The 23,818-nt window shown below is 39.9% G+C and overlaps 1 protein-coding gene and 1 long non-coding RNA gene across 2 annotated transcripts; one reads left to right on the forward strand and one right to left on the reverse strand.

The window, feature by feature from the left end:
• The first annotated feature begins 217 nt into the window (after nt 1-217).
• On the forward strand, nt 218-21,691 carry LOC138947578 (intraflagellar transport protein 57 homolog). The gene is made up of 11 exons (XM_070319081.1): nt 218-268; nt 3,656-3,832; nt 8,387-8,495; nt 11,384-11,437; nt 12,047-12,165; nt 13,138-13,234; nt 13,968-14,045; nt 14,546-14,662; nt 16,630-16,896; nt 19,487-19,553; nt 20,289-21,691. The coding sequence occupies exons 2-11, from the start codon at nt 3,669-3,671 to the stop codon at nt 20,459-20,461; spliced, it is 1,245 nt and encodes a 414-aa protein (XP_070175182.1). The 5' UTR covers nt 218-268; nt 3,656-3,668; the 3' UTR covers nt 20,462-21,691.
• LOC138947582 (uncharacterized) lies at nt 3,995-8,119 on the reverse strand. The gene is made up of 3 exons (XR_011449720.1): nt 7,301-8,119; nt 5,163-5,232; nt 3,995-4,978 (listed from the first exon to the last, which is right to left on the reverse strand). It is a non-coding gene; the product is annotated as an uncharacterized lncRNA (long non-coding RNA).
• Nucleotides 21,692-23,818: the final 2,127 nt, after the last annotated feature.

Raw genomic sequence — 23,818 nt, forward strand, 5'->3', positions numbered from 1 at the left:
TAAGATATTATGCAAAGCTGATAATGTATTAAATAGCTTTCTTTGCTGCTATCAATATTTGAAAAACAATCTATTAAATATCAATATTTTCAATAATGTACTATAGTTTCAGACAGAAGCCAAAATTGGGAAAACACTTTTTTGACGGTGTGTGACAATAAACTGTCCCTGTATTCCGGAAAAGGGAAGTTGTCAATTTTGATTCTGAGCATGCGCATAAGACGCATTCTTTCGACTGCTTCAGTTCTGTGCCGACGAATTTGCTAAGGTAACCGTTGAGAATTCATTCCCCCAGATAAGCGTGTGTTGATTTACATTTTATTGTGGACTAAAGCGTTGTAATTCAGACCGGTTTCTTCAGTTTTATAATTGCGTGAACAATCGAAGTTTAATCAAACAAACAAAACTACATTTTGCCAATCATCCTCTATGTTCAATTTATCAGCAACTGTCACTGTGTTCAACGTTGAACTAATCTTGATTCAAAGTTTTAGCAACTGAACCCAGAACGTTCCATTTTTATTCAGAAGCAACTGCTCTTGCTCATTAGATACTACTCTCAGGTCTCATCAAATCAAGATCTTTCAGTTTCATGTTGAACACTTCTGCCATAAAGGTTGCACTCACGCACTCAGTCGGGCTAGGCATCTTGGTACTTTGTGTTTTTTGTATCTGCTTTCAACTTCAAGACCGACTGTTCAGTGACTTGTGTTTTACGCTAAATCGGTTCTGACACGGGGGACGTACCATTAGCAGGTCTTCATACAAAGTACTATAAATTTCACTTTCACTTCAGTGCACACCTTCCCTCTTCCAAAGCCTAACGCGCTAAAGGATAACCAGGTAAGCATATTGAAAGTGTATTAAGAAGAGCCACGAAGTGTATTCCAGGGTTGAAGACCTTGAGTTATGAAGAGCGTTTGAGAGTTTTGAAAGTTCCAAGCATGTGCTATAGGCGTATCCGGGGAGACATGATTGAAGCATACAAATTCGTGCATGGATACTACGATTGCAAGAACCCACTGGAGCTGAATAGCCTTTGTAATACCCGTGGACATCAGTTCAAGCTCAAGAAGAAACAATGCAGAACAGCTCTCCGACAATCTTTCTTCACGAACAGAATCATAGACACGTGGAACTCCTTGGACAAGAATGTGGTAGAAGCGCCGACAATGAACAGTTTCAAAAATCGCTTGGACAATGCACTGAAAGATTATATGTATAGCCCAAATGTCAGTATGCCTCTCACTACACCAGCCAAGAAAAAGTTGATAGAATAGGCCACGGTCAAAAGATCGTGTAGGTTACCTTGCCCAAAGTTAGGCTAGGATAGCAACTGATCAAAAGATCAGACAAAGGCTTAACAGCCTGAGTACCAGTCTGATAACATAACATAACATAACATAACATGAAATAATCACTTCGCTGTGGACAACCATTGTTTTGATAAGGAATGGTTGTTCCTGGCCAGCGTTTTAGTGCGAGTTGGAAATAGTCAAGGCAGAGGCTAGCAACATGCAGCTGCAGCCAGCACACTGTTATTTGTTAAGCTCGATTGCTTGTTATACCCAAATGCTTCCGCGCTACACCGGAAGGTGGTACTTATCAGTGTATAGCTCTGAGCGAGCCAGCACTGCCGTATAGGACTGGGTGGCCGAGTGGTAACGCACTTGCGCTCGGAAGCGAGAGGTTGTTCAAGTGCTAGTCTTTCGGATGAGACGAAAAACCGAGGTCCCTTCGTGTACACTACATTGGGGTGTGCACGTTAAAGATCCCACGATTGACAAAAGGGTCTTTCCTGGCAAAATTGTATAGGCATAGATAAACATGTCCACCAAAATACCCGTGTGACTTGGAATAATAGGCCGTGAAAAGTAGGATATGCGCCGAAATGGCTGCGATCTGCTGGCCGATGTGAATGCGTGATGTATTGTGTATTGTGTAAAAAAAATCCATCTCACAGTCACACGCCTTGAATATGTGCGCGATATAAATTGCATAAAAATAAATAAAAAATAAATCCCTGCGCTTAGAACTGTACCCACGGAATACGCGCGATATAAGCCTCATATTGATTGATTGGTGAAAAGGATGCTAAAAATAACTCAGTGCCTGCATGCCTGCAGCTATAGGAGGCAGAAATGAAGCTCTGGGAACAGCCGTGAAGAATATCATATAGTCCTGTGAGCTAGCTTACCCCCATAAATTCAGGTTGCATTCACCCTTGGGTAAGCAAGCTTCCATACAGTATGACACGTATGCCCAAGTTATTTTCTCTTCCTCAGTTCCTGTGTGCATGTGTTCGTGCATATTACCAAGCCCTGAGATTTTTGATGAGAACTTGGAATCGATCATTCTCTTGCACGACGTGCATGCACCCGATGGTGTTCAGACACCAAGGAGAGTCTGCAGAAGCTATAAATTGTCTCTGGCGAATAACTCGATCTCTACCATCGAACGCACGCTAATAGAAAATGGTTTTCAAAGCCAGCGCAGCTAACGACTGAGCAATCTCCTCGTTTTTTCCCCCACTGCTATTTAGTCAAACATATTTTATTTTTAGGGGGACGCATGCTGGGTATTTTTGTGTTTCTATAACCCACTGCACTCGTCAATCAATCAATCAATATGAGGCTTATATCGCGCGTATTCCGTGGGTACAGTTCTAAACGCAGAGATTTATTTTTTTAATTTTTATGCAATTTATATCGCGCACATATTCAAGGCGCAGGGATTTATTTATGCCGTGTGAGATGGAATTTTTTTTACACAATACATCACGCATTCACATCGGCCAGCAGATCGCAGCCATTTCCTACTTTTCACGGCCTATTATTCCAAGTCACACGGGTATTTTGGTGGACATTTTTATCTATGCCTATACAATTTTGCCAGGAAAGACCCTTTTGTCAATCGTGGGATCTTTAACGGGCACACCCCAATGTAGTGTACACGAAGGGACCTCGGTTTTTTGTCTCATCCGAAAGACTAGCACTTGAACCCACCACCTAGGTTAGGAAAGGGGGGAGAAAATTGTTAACGCCCTGACCCAGGGTCGAACTCGCAACCTCTCGCTTCCGAGCGCAAGTGCGTTACCACTCGGCCACCCAGTTCTCGTGACATGGATTACAGGATCATTTCCATGAGCACTTCCCTGTGCACACGAAGGGGGATAAGGCACTAGCAGGTCTGCACATAAGTTGACCTGGGGGTCGAAAAAATCTCTACCCATAACCCTTCGGGCCGGGATTTGAATACTCAACTTTTAGCTGACGTCTTATCCACTAAGCTGTTGGGCTCGTCTACATTCGTTTTGTGTTTTTCTCATCGTATTAATTTGCCTTTTGTACTTTAGGCCTAAAAAAAAAATGGGTGTGGTTACGGTAACCCGACCTACCCTATTTTTAGGGGACGACCCTATAACTTTTTATTACATTTGTCCAAAAAAAAAAAACAAAAAAAAAACCAGTGCAGAAAACGCAATGAAAGCGAAAGCGCTCGAGTCGCACACTTATTTCCCTGTCAAGTAGGTTTAATTTGTACACATTAGAAAAAAAAAAGTTTAAAAAAAAAGTGATTGCCTACCTTCCTACCATATTTTTTTTGACTATGTTACCGTAACCACACCTATTTTTTTTTTTTTTTTGCCTTACAGCCCCTGCAGCACAATGTCGGAGGACCGTAAGCGCGGTGGGGGAGATGATGGGGAGGAGGGGGGACCTGGTCTGGTCTACATGCCCTTCGTCATTATGGAGGAGCTGACCGATAAACTGAGACTTCTGGACTACGACCGCAGCTTTCTACGCAAGATGAACATCAAACCCATTTCCAGGTAACCAGGCTTTTAACTTGCAAGAATTCTAATTTACTGAAGTAACACTAACACAGGTATCCGTGTACATGGAAACATAGACACATGCGCACACACAGACACCCACACTCTTTTTTTCCCTGTCTCTTTGGCTTTCTGACTGTCAAACTCACACACGTAGATAGGTCATTCTCAGAAACCTGTGCTGTTTTTGTGACATAGACATTCAAAAATAAATGTCAATGGAACTTAATGCACTTTAGTCATGTAATAGAGCACTTTAGCACACATTATATGCTGTAAAAAAAAATATAATTGACCAACCCATTTCCTTGTATTTGAAGAATAAAAATTCTATTTTTATCCCCGTGTCGGTTGTGACACGGAAACCAAAAGTAGCATAAAAAAGTGCTTCATGATAAAATACCTAAAAAACCCACTGCAAAATGTCTTTTAAATCATAAATAAAACACACCCAACAATAAAAAGTATAGGGATCATTGATAAAAAACACTACTAGCTCATTTTCCAATAACAATATAAGACAGTTTTGTATCCGCTCATTTGAAGTTTATTTTTCATTCAGTTCACCACCACAAAGACGCCAAATTTGAATAAATGTTAACCATTCAATCATATTCATGACACATAGCACATATTTTTGTACAATAATTGTAGTAATCTATATTTTAACACTTAATATAAGTGAAATGTGTCGGTTGGGACACAGAAACCGTGTCGGTTGTGACATGGAACCCATACTCAAAAAAAAACCCAAAACAAAACAAAATCTCACAGAAAGGCACTTAATATGACTCTAGGGAACATAAGGTAAGAAGGAGCTCACTGAATGTATTTCAAATAGGTAATGATATTTAGGGTTATGTGGTAACACATAGTTCGCTATCACACATACAGGTCTAACCTGCTGTGTCATTCCTGATGAAGGGAGACATCCATCATCAACACAATACACTAATTCTATGTAAATGTGTAGATAACGGCCCTGTGCTCCATCTTCATGGTGTAGTCCTCCTCCCTGAAGACACGCTGGATGTCAGTCTGGGGAATGAAAAATTCTGTGGCCTTGTGTGGCCATTTCCACTTCCCTTCCCCAACATCCTTCAGGTACACCCCCCAGTCTCCCTCTGGAGTCTTCTTCGTGATCTGAAACAGGTTAAGATTAATATTAAATCATAATGTGATGTTCTTGCACTGAAAGTAAAAACGGAAACATAATTAAAAACCTTCATTTTTTTAATTAAAGTGTAAGTCAGTCACATTAAAACAAAAACGCTGTTTTTCCTATCAGAATCAAAAATGCTGTTTGTCCTATCAGTCTCTTATTTACCTGGGCAACACACTGGACTGCTGTCTTGTCCTTTGGCACGGCAACCAACAGGAAGTCTCCTGGCTTTGTGCTGGCATAGTTGGAACAAGTTGAAGTATATAAATAGTGTTAAGGATAAAAGGCTCATTGAAACAATACCGACTGTGGTTGTAAAGTCAAATTATACTATAGTTCTGCATTAAAACTCGTAATAATAGCCGGCTTATTTATGTCACTTTTATGTGTGAGAGAGAGAGAGAGAGAGAGAGAGAGAGAGAGGGGGACTGAGAGAGGGAGAGAGAGAGAGGGGGACAGACAGAGAGAGAGAGAGAGAGAGAGAGAGAGAGAGAGAGAGAGAGAGAGAGAGAGAGAGAGAGAGAGATTGCCTGAGAGAGAGATTTAAAGCATGTTGGCTAAATATCTTATAAAATGCTATTTATCAATTTAATACTTAAAAGCAGTTATTTTCATTCTCATATCATATTTTCATATAACTGTTATTCAACAATTGTAATTACTATTAATTTATTGTCATAACCTCTATTTTTGCTTTCTAAGTGTATTTTTGAGTCTTTGATCTGCCTTTATCTCTTCAGATAGATTTTGTCTGTAGGCTTTGCATTTTTCTTTGTTCTCAATCAAGTGCTTGTGATACTTGTCTGAGTCTTCCTTAATTTTCTGCCTGTAAGCTTTACACCTCTCAGCATGAGACAAAGCTGTTTTTTTAGGAGGGATGGGGATGTGGGTAGGGGTAGGGGTTGAAGATTCAGTTGCTGTAGGCTTTGCCCTTTTTTTTGCAAGTCGTCCACATCTGCGTGGTTCCATATTGGGATCCAGTATCTTGGCGTCTCATGAATTCCTATGTGGAATGGTGCAATGAGTGTAAATATAGAGGTCAACAATAACAACAGCAACCAAAAGCAAAATATCCAATCCCATGATTTGGTTTCTGTCACAACCGATCATAGACTAAAAGATTCATTAGTTTTAAAACAAAATTAGTAAGCATAACTAGGAGCATACAAACGGATTTTGTAACAAACTTTATTTTAAAACAATAAAGCAGCTTTGTTTCCCTTTAGATTAAAAAAAAATACAGCGAAACATGATTAGATGTCAGACGTACTTAGTTGTGACGAGAAACGCCGAACAGTGAGTTCCGCTCACGACCGAGCTAAGTTCTAAACTAAACGTCACAGCGAAAATGAGGATTAGCTTGCAACAGTATGTAATGTGAATCACTGAAGTCAGACAACGATTGTGTAGACAATCGCTTCTCAGACATCAACACAAGAACAAATGAAAATAGAGAAAGGGATAATTTATCATGACAAATGATCGGTCATGACAAGAAACCAAATTGATTACATTTCCTGTCTCGACCAATATGGTTTGAGTGTTTTACGGCCAACAGTTATTATGTGAGATAACTAACAGAATAGTAATATATTGGTTTGCATTTTTAATGGGACTGCCAAGTGATACATACTAATTAACATCATGAATAACAGACAAAACACGCGACATAGGTCTGTCCAAGTTACTGGATCTATCGGTCGAGACAAGATACCATAGAGCCGTGAATTCCCGTCACTACTAACACGCTCTGTCGGAATTTTTGCTATCTACGAGAACAAAACCCCAAACTACAGATAAAAAAACAAAATTCTACAACTATGTTGCAAATATGTTTGTAATTGTTCCAAATGAAATGCACTGAACATTTTTTTAAACAAAGAAAGAGAAATAAACTTTCTATGAGTGCGTCGGTCGGCACAAGATACCATAGTGCGTACGTTTCCGGTCTTGACCGCGACGTTGTACAACTTAAAATAAATCTACTTAGATTTCGTTTAATATTCCCGAACTGCATATGAACAACCACTTTCAGTATTTAAAGTAAAATATTTTTCTGTTCTTTTTTGGGGTGATTTGAAAGGGTCTTTTCTTAAAACTGACAAAACGTGTCCGCCGATAACAATCAAGAGTAGCAGACGACATTTGACAGAGTTGGCGAGTACGTGAAAACACATGCATTTCTAAGTACACAATGAGGTTTTAAGTTAATTTAAAGAACAACTGACGAAACAACAATACATTGGGAAGAGAATGTTACTTTTCAAACGATTAAGAATGAAGATAGAAGCCAGTAAACTCACCTTGAATAGATGCAGTCGGCACTAAGCACTCGGTCGCGACACTCACGCAACAAGCAGAAGACAAAAGGACAGCAGCTCAGGATTTATCATCACTGTGTTCTTTCGGCGGGAAAAATTAGATGCCAGGGATGTTTTTATGAATGAGTCAGCGCTGGGGGGAAAATCTCGGTAAGTGAATGTAGGTCATAGATTTCTCAGCCGCTTTTTGTTGATCGGTCGCGACGGTGAAAAACGGAAACGATGCTCCTCTTCAGGCAAAATTAATTACGTACGAGGATTAGAACAGCGGACGTCATCAATCGATGTATCTTAATGTTGCAATCGGTTTTCTTCATCTGTGTGTATTTAAGTGCACGCATTACAATGTTTAGTTGTTTGTGCATGAAGTTTTTAAATTTGGGCAAAACTCAGAAACCAAGCGTCGCGACCGCGATGGGTATTTAATGTGCCCCTTTTTTTACTTGTAGTAAATAAAAAACGTACTTTTTTCTTGATGTGATTGTAAAAGGATGACTGTGTATCAATTTGATGTACTTTATTTGTCAAAATATTAATGTTTGTGGTCACAATAACTATTTGTTTAAAGCAGGCACAATCATGTCACAAATCCGCCATGTTGGTTTGGCCATATTTTGTGACTAGGATCGATATTTTTAACAAGAAAACCACAACAACTCACAGAATCATATAAAATTTGTTTCTTTAATACAAATGGAGTCAATAACAATCATTCATCTCAGTTTTTAATTCAATACAGCCAAATAATAGCTCGAGCAATTGGGTCACTATCATACCACACATGTTTTTGAGAATGACCTAGATCTATGCACACACAGTTCAAAGATAACATTCTAATTTATACAACTACAAGAGAATGAGAGGAAGAAAAATTGCAAAATAAGGTAAACTTTTCCTGACTTACAAATGTGAGCAGTTCTTGAATTCTTTCAAAAAGGTTTACTTTAGTTTATTTAACAAGGATATTATTTTTTTGCATGTGATAATGTATTTATCTGTGTAATCATTTGTACATTTTTGTGTGTCCTACATTTATTTTTGTATTAAGTTATTTTACTTTTGTTGCAGACATTACTTTGCCATCCAAACGAATCCAGGAGAACAGTTCTATATGTTTACCTCCCTTGCTGCATGGCTGCTGAGACTGGCTGGCAAAAACTTTGAACAACCACAAGAGGTGATCAAGATGTTTTAACTAAATTTGTTGAACAACATTCATGGAGGTGTCTAGGCTCTTCAGCAAATGCATTGAAAGGGAATACTTAACTCAGAGAGACTAGAAATTGATTTTGTGTTAAATGCAAGGACTACTAAAGGGAAGGACTGGCACAGTCTATGTTCAGCCTTTGCTAGCAAAGGCCATTGCCTCTCTCACTCTGTTTGTCTATCATTGCTATTTTTCTCTCTAAAACTAGCATTTAAGGTGTCCTAAAGGTTATGATCAAGTGTTTGCATTATCTTAGTTTGATTTTGTAAAGTTTAAATAGGAATTTTGTGCCAACATTGGGTGTAGAGGGTCTCTCCAGTAGCACACATTCATACTATAGTATTAGCAATTTGAACACCTGTGCCTTTCATTTGCAATAAGTGTTTTGTACAATGTTTTAGACATGATTTGGGAAAACAACCTGACACAACCACCATTAAACACCCATTTCAAAACTGTGTACAGTGAAACCTGTTAAAAAGTCATCCGCAGAGACCAAAGTACATTAAGTGAAGTTGACCTGTGCATGCCACATCAAGAAAACAGTATTTTGTCACCCCTTTTCTACTCCATTTTTATTAAGAAAAGAAAAATACCTAATGTTTGTGTTCTACCGCCTTGTTCTGTTGAGTGTTTTTGTTAAATTGCCTGTCTCTCTAAGAAAGTAAATTAATTTAAGTACTGAATTTTTTTTCTTTATTTAAATGTTATGATTTATATGATATTGGTTTATCTATCATGTTATAATGAAAATATGAGAATTTGATTAAGAAAAGAAAAATACCTATGAAGAAGGAGAAAGATAAACAATAAGGGTTGTACTCATACTTGTAGCAGACTGAATGCAACTGAGATAGACAAACAAAATTAACAAAATTAAAAATTAAACAAAATCAGCAAAAAAATCCCCACGATTGCAACTTGTTATTACTCGTTCAGTTGAGTGTTTGTGTTAGACCGCCTCAGTCTCTCAGTTGAGTGTGTGTGTGTCATACCACCTTGTTCTGTTGAATGTGTGTGTCATACCGTCTTGTTCTGTTGAATGATTGTGTTAGACCGCCTCAGTCTCTCTACAAAGTGTGTGTGTTCTACCGCCTTGTCTCTCTGTTGAGTTTGTTTGTCAAACCGCCTTGTTCTGTTGAGTTTGTTTGTCAAACCGCCTTGTTCTGTTGAGTTTGTTTGTCAAACCGCCTTGTTCTGTTGAGGTTTGTCAAACCCCGTGTTCTGTTGAGTTTGTTTGTCAAACCGCCTTGTCTCTCTGTTGAGTTTGTTTGTCAAACGCCCTTGTTCTGTTGAGTGTTAACTGTTTGTGTTGGACCGCCTCAGTCTCTCTGTAGAGTGTGTCACAGTCATACCACCTTGTTCTGTTGAGTGTGTGTGTCATTCCGCCTTGTTCTGTACAGTGTTTGTGTTAGACTGCCTCAGTCTCTCTGTTGAGTGTGTGTGTCATACAACCTTGTTCTGTTGAGTGTTAAAATGTGTTATACCGCCTTGTTCTGTTGAGTGTTTTTATGTTAGACTGCCTTGTTCTGTTGAGAGTGTGTGTGTGTCATAGACTCATACTGCCTTGTTCTGTTGAGTGTGTGTTTCATATCGCCTTGTTCTGTTGAGTGTGTGTGTGTGTCATACCGCCTTGTTCTGTTGAGTGTTTGTGTTATACCGCCTCAGTCTCTCTACAGAGTGTGTGTGTCATACCGCCTTGTTCTGTTGAATGTTAATGCTATACTGCCTCAGTTAATCTTCAGATTGTGTATGTCATACCGCCTTGTTCAATTGAATGTTTGTGTTATACCGCCTCAGTCTCTCTACAGATTATGTGTGTCATACCACCTTGTTCTGTTGAGTGTGTGTGTCATACCGCCTTGTTCTGTTGAATGTTTGTGTTATACCGCCAGTGTTTTTCGCAAACGAAGAACTTCTCTGGGTCTATGAAAAAGTTCTCACGTGGAGGTAAGACACTATTAGACAGCAAGCCACTTCTTTCTCTCCTCCTCGTTCTTGGGAATCTTGAAGACTCGGCACTTATTTATTGCATTGTAGTTCCCCTTGCAGTTAACTACACCACACTTGTTAACCATTATGAAGAAAACACTTGCTACACGATCGAAAACTGAATCAAAACATCCACTTCTAGTCAGCACATGCGATGTAAACACTTCGTTGCCGCCATGACAGTTTGAAACAGGACTACTTTGCGAGTTGCAAGCAAAATAGTCCGCACTTGAAGAAGCTATTATTTTAAAAGAGAGTCTTTTAGTGTCATTTAACTTTTATTTGACACATTCTCATAATATTGCGAGACAGTACATGGCAGTACATGGGCTTTTGGGGTAAAATCAACGGAATTTATTTTCAGGTTCTCTACAGTAAACTACTACGCGCAGCCCGTGACGTGTCGCTAAAAATAGACGCCAGCACAGCCCACGAGCGGTGGCCTTCGCTAGATGCACTGAAGCTGAGCTGTGCCAGTCCTTCCCTTTAGTAGTCCTTGGCTTAAATGATATTCTTCTCAGCATTTAACGGTAATGTGTCTCTCATTGTCTGAGGCCTGCTGATGTTATAAACTGTCAAGTTTGGCGCCGATCTTCAGCCGTTCCCCGCAATTTTCTCTGTGGAGTAGTGCTTGATACAGTATCTTAGAACTCTAGTGTTCCGTTCAATTTGAAGATTCACACAAAACTTGAAAAAGGACTAAAAACTGATTGTTGCCCATTGATGCAGTTCTCTCCCTTGCTCTCTGTATTCCCCTACCATTTATTTGTTTTTGTTTTTTGTTTAAAGCAAATGACTGGCACGTTTAAGGTTTTTTTCTTGCAAAGTTGGTTCAGTGATTAATCAATTGTTTTTTTTTCTTGCAGTACGATGATCCCAATGCTACAATATCCAGTATTTTGGATGAAGTTAGAAAATTCGTAAGTACTGTTTCACTGTGTTTTGTTTGTTTGTTCAAGTCTTCAAGTATTTTGATTTCAGCTGATTTATAGTAGCACTAATAATAGAAACAGATGAATGATCCAAGGTAAGTGTTCATTGGGCCAGTGGAGTATAAATATTACAAAAGACTGTTTATAATCTGTGGAGTGATATTTGAAAGAGTCATTCATTGATTGAACATCCTCATACTTCTGTCGGGTTTGTATGTGTTGTGGGAGTGTGACCTTTTCTTGCAAAACCTCTGCTAAACATTGCAGTGGCTAATAACTAGCGAGGGGAGTGTTGGAAATACAGGCTCCCGTCTACATGGTTTCGACACACACCCCGCTAGTGATGGGCCCCTCCAATGTTTTGAAGAGGTTTTGCAAGGAAAAGGTCACTCTTTCACATCCCATACAAACCCAACGGAGTTGTTTCCAAAAATTGTCTCTTGTGCGTAGTCTATTAGTATTACATGAAGCTCAGTGCATGTACCTTGGCACTGAAATTAAGGACAGCATTTAGGAATAGATTTGTATCATGCAATGTGAGATCAACCCATGCAGGAGAAAATCTCATGTGACTGATCATGTGTACTGTCATTGCAGGGTCACACCATAGACTTCCCACCGTCCAAGCTGAAACAGGGATGCGGAGAACACTGTATCTATGTGCTGGACAGGCTGGCTGACGAAGCTCTCATTGCCACTGGCTTTAAGTGGAAGCAGTAAGTAGTGGAGTCCATTTTCATATTTTTTTTGGTCAGCGCCCAAAGCAAAGAAAGTACAGGAACTGGAACAAACAAAGAGTGTTTACTTCAACCCTTTGCCTCCCGCACAGAATCTATCAGCGCACGTGGGATTTAACTGAATGATTCTTTTTCTTCTGCGTTCAAGTTTTTTGCACGAGTGGGTTTTTACCCCGTTATTTAGGCATCCATGCGTCACTTTCGGGGGATGCACGCTTGGTATTTTTGCGTTTCTATAACCCACCGAACTCTGACATGGATTACAGGATCTTTTCCATGCGCACTAGGTCTTGTGCTCGCGTATACATACGAAGGGGGATGAAGTATAGGCACTAAAGTATAGGCACTAAAGTATAGGCACTAAAGTATAAGGCACTAGCAGGTCTGTACATACGTTGATCTGGAAGATCGGAAAAAAATCTCTATCCTTAACCCACCAGGTGTGGCCTGGATTCGAACCCATGACCTTCCGCTTGGGAGGCCGGATTCTTATTCGCTAGGCCACTGCACCCGTCTGAACTATTCAATGAAGAAGGCTTGCTCTCATCTTCTCAAGCCATGCAGGCTTTTTTGCATGACAGGGGGGGAGCGATATTGAAGATGATTGATGTGGCTGTTACGGGATCTGCTTATGGATGTTCTAGCTGGCGATACTGGGCCCACTAAGAGGCATTGGGTTAACTAACTTAAAAGGATGAGAGTGAAGTATACACAGATCTGTGGGTTTATTTCATACACTGAGTTGTGGAATTTGATCTGTGCTTGGTTCTTAACTGTAATTATTATAACTGTAGCCCTTTATTTTTCCCAGAGGCTGTTCTCAACTGTCACTGTCAGCCATTCTTGGTTGTCAGAATAATTATGAATTCTGTTTCCTGCATGTACTCCTGTGATCATGTGTGTACTGCAAAGAAAATGTATTGATCTACTTGTTTACTTGTTCTTCTCTAGCCCTGAGTACCCACAGGAAGAGACGGAAGAAGAAAACTTTGTGGAAGACGACTCAGAGCTTCAGCTGAATGAGATAGAGAAGACCATGATGATGGGTGTAAGTTTGCATGTTACCACGTTTTGTGTTGCTTTCTTTTGCTTAGGCCAAACAAAAAAAAAATTGTCTGTTTCTGGTAACATGGCTAAAAAAAATAGGGTCGGTAGGTAGGGATTTTGTTTAAATTTTTTTTTTTACCCCAAATGTAGACCAATAAAACTAACTTTAAAAATCGCGCAAAGAGACTGGATTCACTATACATAGAGACAAGACACTCAACACATTTACAAATCGTCAGCGGACTTTCGTTTTCACACGTTTTTGTTGTTCATTTTCTCACCCTGTCCTTTACCACCCAAAAAATAAGTTTGAGTTTGGAAAAAAAAAGTTTAGGGTCGGCGCCGAAATTTAGGGTCGGTCGGGTGACCAGAAACAGACAATTTTTTTTGTTGGCCTTATCAGTTGCTTTCTTCAATTTTATATAGCATTTGATATTTCTGTTTATGGTCAACTGCTTATTTTTCTTGTTTTTTCCCAATTTTTCTTGATGCATTATGATTATCTCCCCTTAGCTGTGTGCTAATAAGTGATAATATAATAACTTAAGTTTCAAATTCTGTACGATGGGAATATCTCAGCAAATATACCCAAGGCTTTATGATTTAACAAAATTCCAGGTGGGTCTTTGAACTATGCATATACTTTCTCTGCATGCTCAAACTGGAAGGTTTCAATCGTGGCATAACTAGTCTGGTGTTGGGTAGCCAGTGAAAATACTCTGTTTTGTTTCCAGGGTGATGATGGGGAGGATGACGAGGAAGATGAGCCCATGATGGATTTGGAGGGAATGAAGAAACTCAACCTCAACAAGGTTGGTGCACATGTATTAGTTTATTGTTTCTTTGTGTGTCTGTGAGTGCGTGCAAATCAGTGCATTCATGAGTATGCATGCAAGCATGTGTTTGCTTTTGGTTACTTTTATTTGTGCATGTTGATGATGTTACTTTCATTTTCTGAATAAAGTACAAGACAGGCCTACATTTTATTTAATTTCCACTGACTTGATTCAGAATTTTACCCACACAAATTTAAAAAGAGCATTTTCCAGTTGCCTGCTATGAAATGTTGCAGGATTACTTTCACCAATGTCTGCATTTGTAAACTGATGGATGTATGTATCTGTTCTTCTGAGCACCAGTTTGTATTTGTACCAAAATTTATAGTATTTCTGAAGTATAGAAAATGTACTGAGGGTGGGGGGGGGGGGGGGGGGGGGTGCTAGAGGGTGGGGTACAGGAAAAGGAGAATCCCATGTTGATTGGAACTATGCTTTGTGTATGTGGCTTAACTCTTTGAATGTCTTACTTACAGACAGACTCCTCCAAGCCTGAGGAAATTTTGGAGTCAACAACAGACGCAGCTGACTGGAGGTTAGAGGTCGAGCGAGTGACCCCGCAGCTCAAGGTCACCATTCGTACAGACAATAAGGTAAAAAAAAATAAAAAAAATTCCGTATGCAACTCTTTTTAACAGAAAAAAAGATAACCTTTTAACAGAAAATACCCAGCCTCAGGGAAAATGAATGAGTCAGAGACAGAATGTGCATGAAAGATCAGGTGTGTGGAAGAATGAAAGGGAGAGAAAGACTGAAGAGGTGAATAGAAATGAGAGATTAGATATTATAAGTAAGAAATAAGAAGGAAAGATCATGCTCTGGGTGGCCGAGTGGTAACGCACTTGCGCTCGGAAGCGAGAGGTTGCGAGTTTGACCCTGGGTCAGGGCGTTAGCAATTTTCTCCCCCCTTTCATAACCTAGGTGGTGGGTTCAAGTGCTAGTCTTTCGGATGAGACGAAAAACCGAGGTCCCTTAGTGTACACTACATTGGGGTGTGCACGTTAAAGATCCCACGATTGACAAAAGGGTCTTTCCTGGCAAGATTGTATAGGCATAGATAAAAATGTCCACCAAACTACCCGTGTGACTTGGAATAATAGGCCGTGAAAAGTAGGATATGCGCCAAAATGGCTGCGATCTGCTGGCCGATGTGAATGCGTGATGTATTGTGTAAAAAAATTCCATCTCACACGGCATAAATAAATCCCTGGGCCTTGAATATGTGCGCAATATAAATTGCATAAAAAAAAATTAAAAAATTAAAAATCCCTGTGCTTAGAACTGTACCCACGGAATACGCGCGATATAAGCCTCATATTGATTGATTGATTGATTGCTCTCCTCTGGTTTGAAAACTTTTAATCCAGTTTTAGGAAAGTAACTGTCAATTTCAAACTTGAAAAAATCGTAGCAAAATTTTCCAAATTTTGTTCAAATTTGTTAGGTTCAAACATGGCAGGAAGGCAGTAAAAATGAAAACAGATGTGTCATAGGTATCATTGCATACAGAGCATGTTTCAAGGATGTGCACCTGGAAGCTAGAGCGGGCAGTATTTTCCGCTCCTGGGTAATAAGGGTTTACTGGTTCTGCTGAAAAAGAAAAAGGAGGGTTATTGTCACCTGTGTGATTTGGTTTCTGCTTCTTGTTCTTTGTCTTTTTACATTTAGTCAAGTTTTGACTAAATGTTTTAACATAGAGGGGGAATCGAGACGAGGGTTGTGGTGTGTGTGTGTGTGTGTCTGTGTGTGTGTGTAGAGCGATTGAGACTAAACTGCTGGGCCGATCTTAATGAAATTTTACATGAGAGTTCCTGGGTATGATATCCCAGGACGTTTTTTTCATTGTTTCGATAAATACCTTTGATGACGTCATATCCGGCTTTTTGTAAAAGTTGAGGCGGCACTGTCACACCCTCATTTTTCCATTAAATTGATTGAAATTTTGGCAAAGCAATCTTCAACGAAGGCCGGGGTTTGGTATTGCATTTCAGCTTGGTGGCTTAAAAACTAAGGAGTGAGTTTGGTCATTAAAAATCGGAAACTTGTAATTAAAATTATTTTTTTATTTAACGATCCAAACACAATTTCATCTTATTCTTCGTCATTTTCTGATTCCAAAAACATATACATATGTTATATTTGGATTAAAAACAAGCTCTGAAAATTAACAATATAAAAATTATGATCAAAATTAAATTTCCGAAATCGTTTTAAAAACTATTTCATCTTATTCCGTGTCGGTTCCTGATTCAAAAAACATATAGATATGATATGTTTGGATTAAAAACACGCTCAGAAAGTTAAAACGAAGAGAGGTACAGTAAAGCGTGCTATGAAGCACAGCGCAATCGCTACCGCGCCAAACAGGCTCGTCACTTTCACTGCCTTTTGCACTAGCGGCGGACTACGTTCAGTTTCATTCTGTGAGTTCCACAGTTTGACTAAATGTAGTAATTTCGCCTTACGCGACTTGTTTTCTTCTTCTTCTGCACTGGATGGCTTTATTCCCCACAAACAGGGACCTTGACCTTAGTTGACCTTGACATCTCTTTGTCTCCAGGATTGGCGCGTCCACTTGGAGCAGATGCACGGGCACCGCGACGGCATCGAGACGTCTCTGACGGAGACCAAAGTTCATCTCGACAAGCTCCACGACGAGATATCTCACACCCTGGAGAAAATCGGTTCCAGAGAGAAGTACCTCAACAACCAACTGGAGCATCTGTTGAGTGATTTCCGACTGGCTCAGGATCAGCTGGCGGAGACGAAAGAGAAATATCGTCAGGCCAGCGGCGGGGTCACGGAGAGGTCACGCTCGTTGGCTGAGGTATGATTGGATCGGAGAACTGATAATGGATTTTAGGCAATAACCCAATAGTGGCCATTTCTACGACTTTGGGCATTGTTTACGTAACCCTCTGATTGGATAAATGCGAGGTCAAAGTTGACCAAAATGTAAACAAACTTTACTGTGCTCACTGACTCTTAACTTCCAGCTGAATGTCTAAAGGTCGCTCTTCTTTTTGTATGTGACGTCACTTACATGGGGTTAATTTGGGGCTATGCCGGATGCTTAACATAGCTTTGGTCCTGTACTCAGTTTAGAATTAGTGCTCTTATTTCACATGGCTTTGGTTCTTTTTATTTTACAGTGTTATTAGGCACACACACACAAAATGTTGGTTTAGGGGTAACCCGACCGACCCTATTTTTTCATTTCTCAAAAAAAAAAATCAACTTTTGGCACATTTTTTTTAACCATACCGAGTTCAAAAAAGTATTAGAGAAAGCTTTCAGTATAACTATAAGGGGTAGGTCAGCTTTTTAAAAACAAATAGATTTAGTCAAGTTTAAAGGAGGTTACTTCACAAGCCCATCCCCGAAGACGATCCAGTATTTTGACACATGATTGCATTTTTTGTCAGTAAACATTGAAATAAGCATTTGTTTCAAATGTATAGGTAAACTTAATTAACAGTGTGACGGACGCATGTGAAGCATGTTTTAATCAGGGATGTTCAAATGCTAATGTTTCTGAAAATACACCAAGTTTGTTTGAGAATACTGCCTGCCAAACGGTTGTGTGACGTGTCTAGTGTGTTGGCGAAGTGTCTTGTGCTTGTCACTTCTCGCTTTCAGCCCTCACCGCTGGCTAGCACCGTCTGTCCTTTTTAGGACAATGCGAAAAGAGAGCAGAATGCGTCAGTCTCTCCTGCCAGTACAATAACCTCTCCACAACAAGCCCTATGTAGTGCCTCCATCGCGGCGACAGGCGTAAACTGGGTACCGCAAGGCCCCAGGCTAGACTACAAGGACTCGGAGGAGGTTGGCCCCTAGACGTGCGGCATGCGGGCCCACCGGTGTGTGGAAACGCCCAGGTGCCCACGAACCAACCTCCAGCTATGGGTCAAATAGCCGGGCAGGATAGGCTCGTCAACCCTGGCAGGCAGCTATCCTAAGAGAAGACCACTCTGAATTCAAAACGAGGGTAGAGGAGGCTCATCATCCATGGAAGGAAACTCGTCTAGGAGAAGGAAAACTCCGAAATGAAACCCACGCAGTCCCTCGAAGACGGAACGGCACTGGCCTTTTTTAGGCGGGGAGCAGACCGGGTGCCTACGCTATCCTCGACAAATGGTTGTGTCATCAACGAATCAACGTGATGGTTTGAGAATACTCTAAGTGCAAAACAGGGGTTCCCAGATCTGTAGAACATGAATGAATACTTAGAGATTTTGACACAAGAAAACAGACAAGAAAAGTGACGTTCAGGTGCTAACGTGATACAGATCTCATGGAGTCATATCTTTATGTCCCTGCCCTATGCAATGGCTCAGCCAGACAGCCATGCACACACGTACACACAAACACACACACTCTCGATCATACCCTGTTTGGTATTATGTATGTTTGGAATGTCTTGAGCCAAATCTGTCAATTACTTCCCTTGTTGTACCCAAAATGTCTACTAGTGCCCAAATATCAGACAAAGACGTTGCGTTGTATTGTATGTTTTGTTTCTTCTTCTTCTGCGTTCGTGGGCTGAAACTCCCACGTACACTCGTGTTTTTACACGAGTGGAATTTTACGTGTATGACCGTTTTTACCCCGCCATTAAGGCAGCCATACGCCGCTTTCGGAGGATGTTTTGTTTCTAAGGCTGAGAGAAAAAGTCTTTGTTCCCGGTTCCCCGACTGACTCTTTTTTTTTTCTCCTTACAACATGTTTTTACTTTAAAGGCATAGAAAGCTGATGACTATTCACGCTAATTGCTTTACCCACAGCTGGAGACATGCTAAATTAAGTTCCCTGCAAGATATTGTGGTCTAGGACCCCTTAAATGTTGAGATATTTGAATTTTTATTTTGATCTAGATCGTCCTATTTATAGATTTGCCAACAGAGGTAACGTTGACGCAAGGGAAATAACTCCGCGTCTTTGTTGACATCCTCACTTTTTCAGAGGCTAGAACAAGCTGTAATGCATGTATATGGTCCGCGCATTGCGACATATCATCATTATATGGCCTTATGATGCATTTGACATCGATTGTTGGCAAACTACACATCGTAAACATGGGAGCGAGTTAGTAAGCCTTTAAACAAAATGTATTATAATGATATAAATGATAAAACTCAATTTTGTACAACTTTCAAAAGAACAAAAAGAGCTACTCGATCTTCTGCGACATCCAGGGGACACCGCTCTAACAATTTCTGGCGATTAACACTACGGTACGTACATAACACCTGTGTAAATAAAAAAGGAGGCTTCTAAAAAAACCAAAAAAACTATCCTTCAGATTTTGTTGGCTTTGTTAGCTGAAACAAACGGTTGGGAAGGGGGGAGAGGGGGGGGGGTGGATGGAAGGGGTGTGCTGATCAGTATTTCAACAAAACTGTATGGTGTGTGTGCAGGTGACAGAGGAGCTGGAGAAAGTGAAACAAGAGATGGAGGAGAGAGGCAGCAGTATGACTGATGGAGGTATGCATCCACTGACCTCTTTCTTTCTATTTGTTTCATTATAGCAGCAAGTAAACATGTTTGTGGGTTGGAGAAATGCTGAAACTTATTTCAAATTGCAGAAAACTTGATCATCACTTTGGCAGAATTGCCAAACTCTTTCACTGTCGCTGTGCTTCCAAAAAGTTCTCAAACCATTATGGCCAATTTGTGGCTAATTTACAGAAGAAAAGAAGTCCTAGTAAACATACCTGAATAGCAACAATACTGTAAAGTCATTCTGTGACAGGTTGTATGGGGGGGGGGGGGGGGGGGGGGGGTAAGGTGTGTGCCACTGTAAGCATTCAAGTTGAAGGCTGCCCTTAGCATATGAAAAAGATTGGACTGATATGTAATTGTCTATACAGAAAGTAAAGTATTTACACAATGATGATGATGGAGTCTCCGATCGTTGCAACGGATGAGTGGCAAACAGTTCAATTTCTGGAATGCGTCCGGCATATGCAGATTGGGGGCCAATTTCGGAGGCCTAGTGTCTCCCGCACTATGCTGCAACGGTAATGTGTCTCATTGGAGGCAGCTGTGCTCTTCTTGCATCATACTTTCTTTTCCAGGGGGCTTCTAGTTTTGCTTCAAAGGTCTTTAAGTCTTTTCTTGCACGTTTCCAAAGGGGCCTGTCCTGGGACTGAGCTTCTAAATCCATCCCCCATCTAAACTCTATAATCTGAGTTACAACCTTTATGTCCATCTTTTCAGCTCCTCTGGTGAAGGTCAAGCAGGCCATCCAGCAGCTGAAGAAGGAGATAACTCAGATGGACATCCGGTCAGGTGTGGTGGAGCACGTCCTCCTGCAGGCCAAGCTCAAGGACAAGACCACGCAGAACAAACAAGTGCACAGTACAAATGCAAACGAGGGGTTCGTCATGTAAGGGAGAAATATTGTGTGTCACAGATTTTTTTAACATATCAGGTTTGGGGTAGGGTTTAGTAAAAAAAAAAAAAAGGATTCGAAAGATCGTATTAGGCAAGTGTAAAGAAGCAGAAAACCTATACGTTTATATGAAGGTTTTACCACTAATTGGGTCCCCAATTTGGCTATAGCAATTTCAGTGTGAGTTTTTGGGACACGGGTTGGGTTTTAGATCAGTTGGGAATTTCTGAAACATGGTTGCAAAGACATTGTAAGCAGCAAGGTACTTAGTGAGTTTGTCATTTGCTTTGATTTGACGTGGTTTTTTTGGAATGTGGGAGCAGTTGCACTTGTGAGAATTAATTGTAGTTTGAATTGGTTTTTCTTGAGAAAGAGGTGTAAAAGAGAGAGAGAAAGAGAAAATGTGTGTGTGCATTTGGTATGCATGCAAATTTACGTAAGTGCCCAGTTGTCTTGGCTTGTTTCCAAGTTAGCTGGGGGAAAATATAATGACATTTCATGCAGCTTATTTAACTATGTTCTCAAAATATTGACTGTGATATTCACTACTTTTTTTCTTCTTTTTTTATTTTATTTGGGGGCCTGTCATTAATTGGGCGAAGTTGACTACGCGAAGTATACTTTGCGAAGCTTGCTGCACCACTAAATTTTTGCTAAAAAGACTTTGTGAAGTTGACTTCGGGCTCAGTTAAGGACAGCCTTTAACAGCCAATATTAAAATTGAGTTTGGCAGCAACAGCCTAGGATTGTTTTAGAAGACATAACAAACAAACAAACAAACTTTTCTTGCAAAAAAGTGATGATGGGGGTAGTGGTTGTGGATACTGTCTGATGTTTAACACAGGAAGCTCAGCTGGAAAAGTACAGATTCCATAGCCAAAAGTCAGAAATACAGGCAGCTCCATAAACATGTAAATGTGCACTAAGATGACATTTTCAAGTTATGTTCACAGCATGAAAGCAACTACGACATTGGTTTGAGAAAAAGATATAGGATCAAGGCATAATAAAAACTCTCAGTCTCACATTCATATGATTATGATGTAGAATGGCACAGCTCAAGGATTTATTTGTGTCATCTAAAACATATCACAGACACTGTATGATTTGGTAAAATGCTTGTTTATGATCCGTCCATGTTGTTACAAATTGTGTTTCATTTTACTGTCAGTAAGGTTTCTTATATATTGCGTTTTTAACTGTGAATAAATTTACAAGGTGTATTATGCATTCCCTTCTTGTCCAAATGATATGTGCACGTATGCTTGCTAGTGTGTATGTGTGAGTTCTTAGTGTGACAGAGTACAATAATGCATGCAAGCATATGTGTGTTTGTGTGAAACCCCATTTATAACTGCATGATGTCCTTGCACAGGCGGCTGACACCCATTTAAGAAGAAAACTTGGTGTATCGCCAATGCCTTTAGCACAGGCGACTGACACCCATTTAAGAAGAAAACTTGGTGTATCGCCAATGCCTTTAGCACAGGCGACTGACAGTGACACCCATTTAAGTTGAAAACTTGGTGTATCACCAATGCCTTTAGCACAGGCGACTGGCACCCATTTAAGTTGAAAACTTGGTGTATCACCAATGCCTTTAGCACAGGCGACTGACACCCATTTAAGAAGAAAACTTGGTGTATCACCAATGCCTTTAGCACAGGCGACTGACACCCATTTAAGAAGAAAACTTGGTGTATCGCCAATGCCTTTGCAAAAAACAGTTTTGTGCCCGTTCGTACTGATTTTGACGGGAAAATGTGTCCGTTCGTACCACTTTCATCAAATTGTTTCCCTTCGTACCCTTTTCAGTAATGTGTTCAGTGACGGAGCTTTCGGTGTGTTTTGATAAGAACGAAGATTGATTTGTGCAGTTGTGCTTGCTTTGCAGCACTGCAACTAAGACTGAACGAAGTAACATGTACATTTGTATGTTACTCCTATCATGCCATTTGCTTCACCTGTGATAATCATGAGCAGAATTTAGACAAATCAAGAAAAAACATTATCCGGCTCTATCAGTCCTTTTTACATTTGGTCAAGTTTTGACTTAATGTTTGAACATAAATGGGGAATCGAAACGAGGACCGTGGTGTGTGTGTGTGTGTGTGTGTGTGTGTGTGCGTGTGCGTGCGTGTAGAGCGAAACTAGTGGACCGATCTTTATGAAATTTTACATGAGAGTTCCTGGGATTGATATCCCCGGACGTGTTTTTCTTTTTTTCGATAAATATTTTTGATGACGTCATATCCGGCTTTTTGTAAAAGTTGAGGCGGCACTGTCACACCCTCATTTTTCAATCAAATTGATTGAAATTTTGGCCAAGGCCGGACTTCGGTATTGCATTTCAGATTGGTGGCTTAAAAATTAATTAATGACTTTGGTCATTAAAAATCTGAAAATTGTAAAGAAAATTTTTTTTATAAACGATCTAAATTTACGTTCATCTTATTCCTCATCATTTTCTCATTCTAAAAACATATAAATATGTTATATTTGGATTAAAAACAAGCTCTGAAAATTAAAAATATACAAATTATTATCAAAATTAAATTGTCGAAATCAAATTAAAAACACTTTCATCTTATTCCTTGTCGGTTCCTGATTCCAAAAACATATAGATATGATATGTTTGGATTAAAAACACGCTCAGAAAGTTAAAACGAAGATGGTACAGAAAAGCGTGCTATCCTTCTCAGCGCTACTACTACCCCGCTCTTCTTGTCAATTTCACTGCCTTTGTCATGAGCGGTGGACTGACGATGCTACGAGTATACGGTCTTGCTGAAAAATTGCATTGCCTTCAGTTTCATTCTGACAGCTTGACTAAATGTTGTATTTTCGCCTTACGCGACTTGTTTTATAAATGTCTTTGATGACGTCATATCCGACTTTTTGTAAAAGTTGAGGCCGCACTGTCACACCCTCATTTTTTTATCAAATTGATTTTAAAACTTTAGCCAGGCAACCCCCGTACTATGGGATTGCATTTTAGCTTCAAAGCTTAAAAATGATTAAAAAAACGTTTGGTCATTAAAAATCTGAAAATGTTAAAAGACTGAATGTCTAGGTTTAGCTTGCAGAAAGCATATTTTGAACAGGTTTCACATAAGTTTAGATCTTTGAAATGACATTGTATAAGGAAACTGGAAGAAGACACACTTATCAAAATGTTTGCTCTTCAGTAAGATTTTAAACAGGGATGGTATTGCACCAGAAAAGCCACAGTCGCGTGTTGTTGCACTCATGAACAACATGCATTATGGGTTATACATAAGTCGAATTAGGGGTATTAAAATGCTAATTGCACAAGCTTTCTACCAAAAATCACAAACGTCATGAAAAGCGTACG

The sequence above is a fragment of the Littorina saxatilis genome, linkage group LG14 (genome assembly GCF_037325665.1).
Source record: "Littorina saxatilis isolate snail1 linkage group LG14, US_GU_Lsax_2.0, whole genome shotgun sequence".
In the NCBI taxonomy this organism is placed as follows: Eukaryota; Metazoa; Mollusca; class Gastropoda; order Littorinimorpha; family Littorinidae; genus Littorina; species Littorina saxatilis.

Coding starts and splice junctions, on each gene's coding strand:
- LOC138947578 (XM_070319081.1), top strand. CDS start 3,669: ATGTCGGAGGACCGTAAGCGCGGTGGGGGAGATGATGGGGAGGAGGGG. Junction 13,235..13,967: donor AGAAGACCATGATGATGGGT/GTAAGTTTGCAT, acceptor TTTTGTTTCCAG/GGTGATGATGGGGAGGATGA. Junction 14,046..14,545: donor AGAAACTCAACCTCAACAAG/GTTGGTGCACAT, acceptor TCTTACTTACAG/ACAGACTCCTCCAAGCCTGA.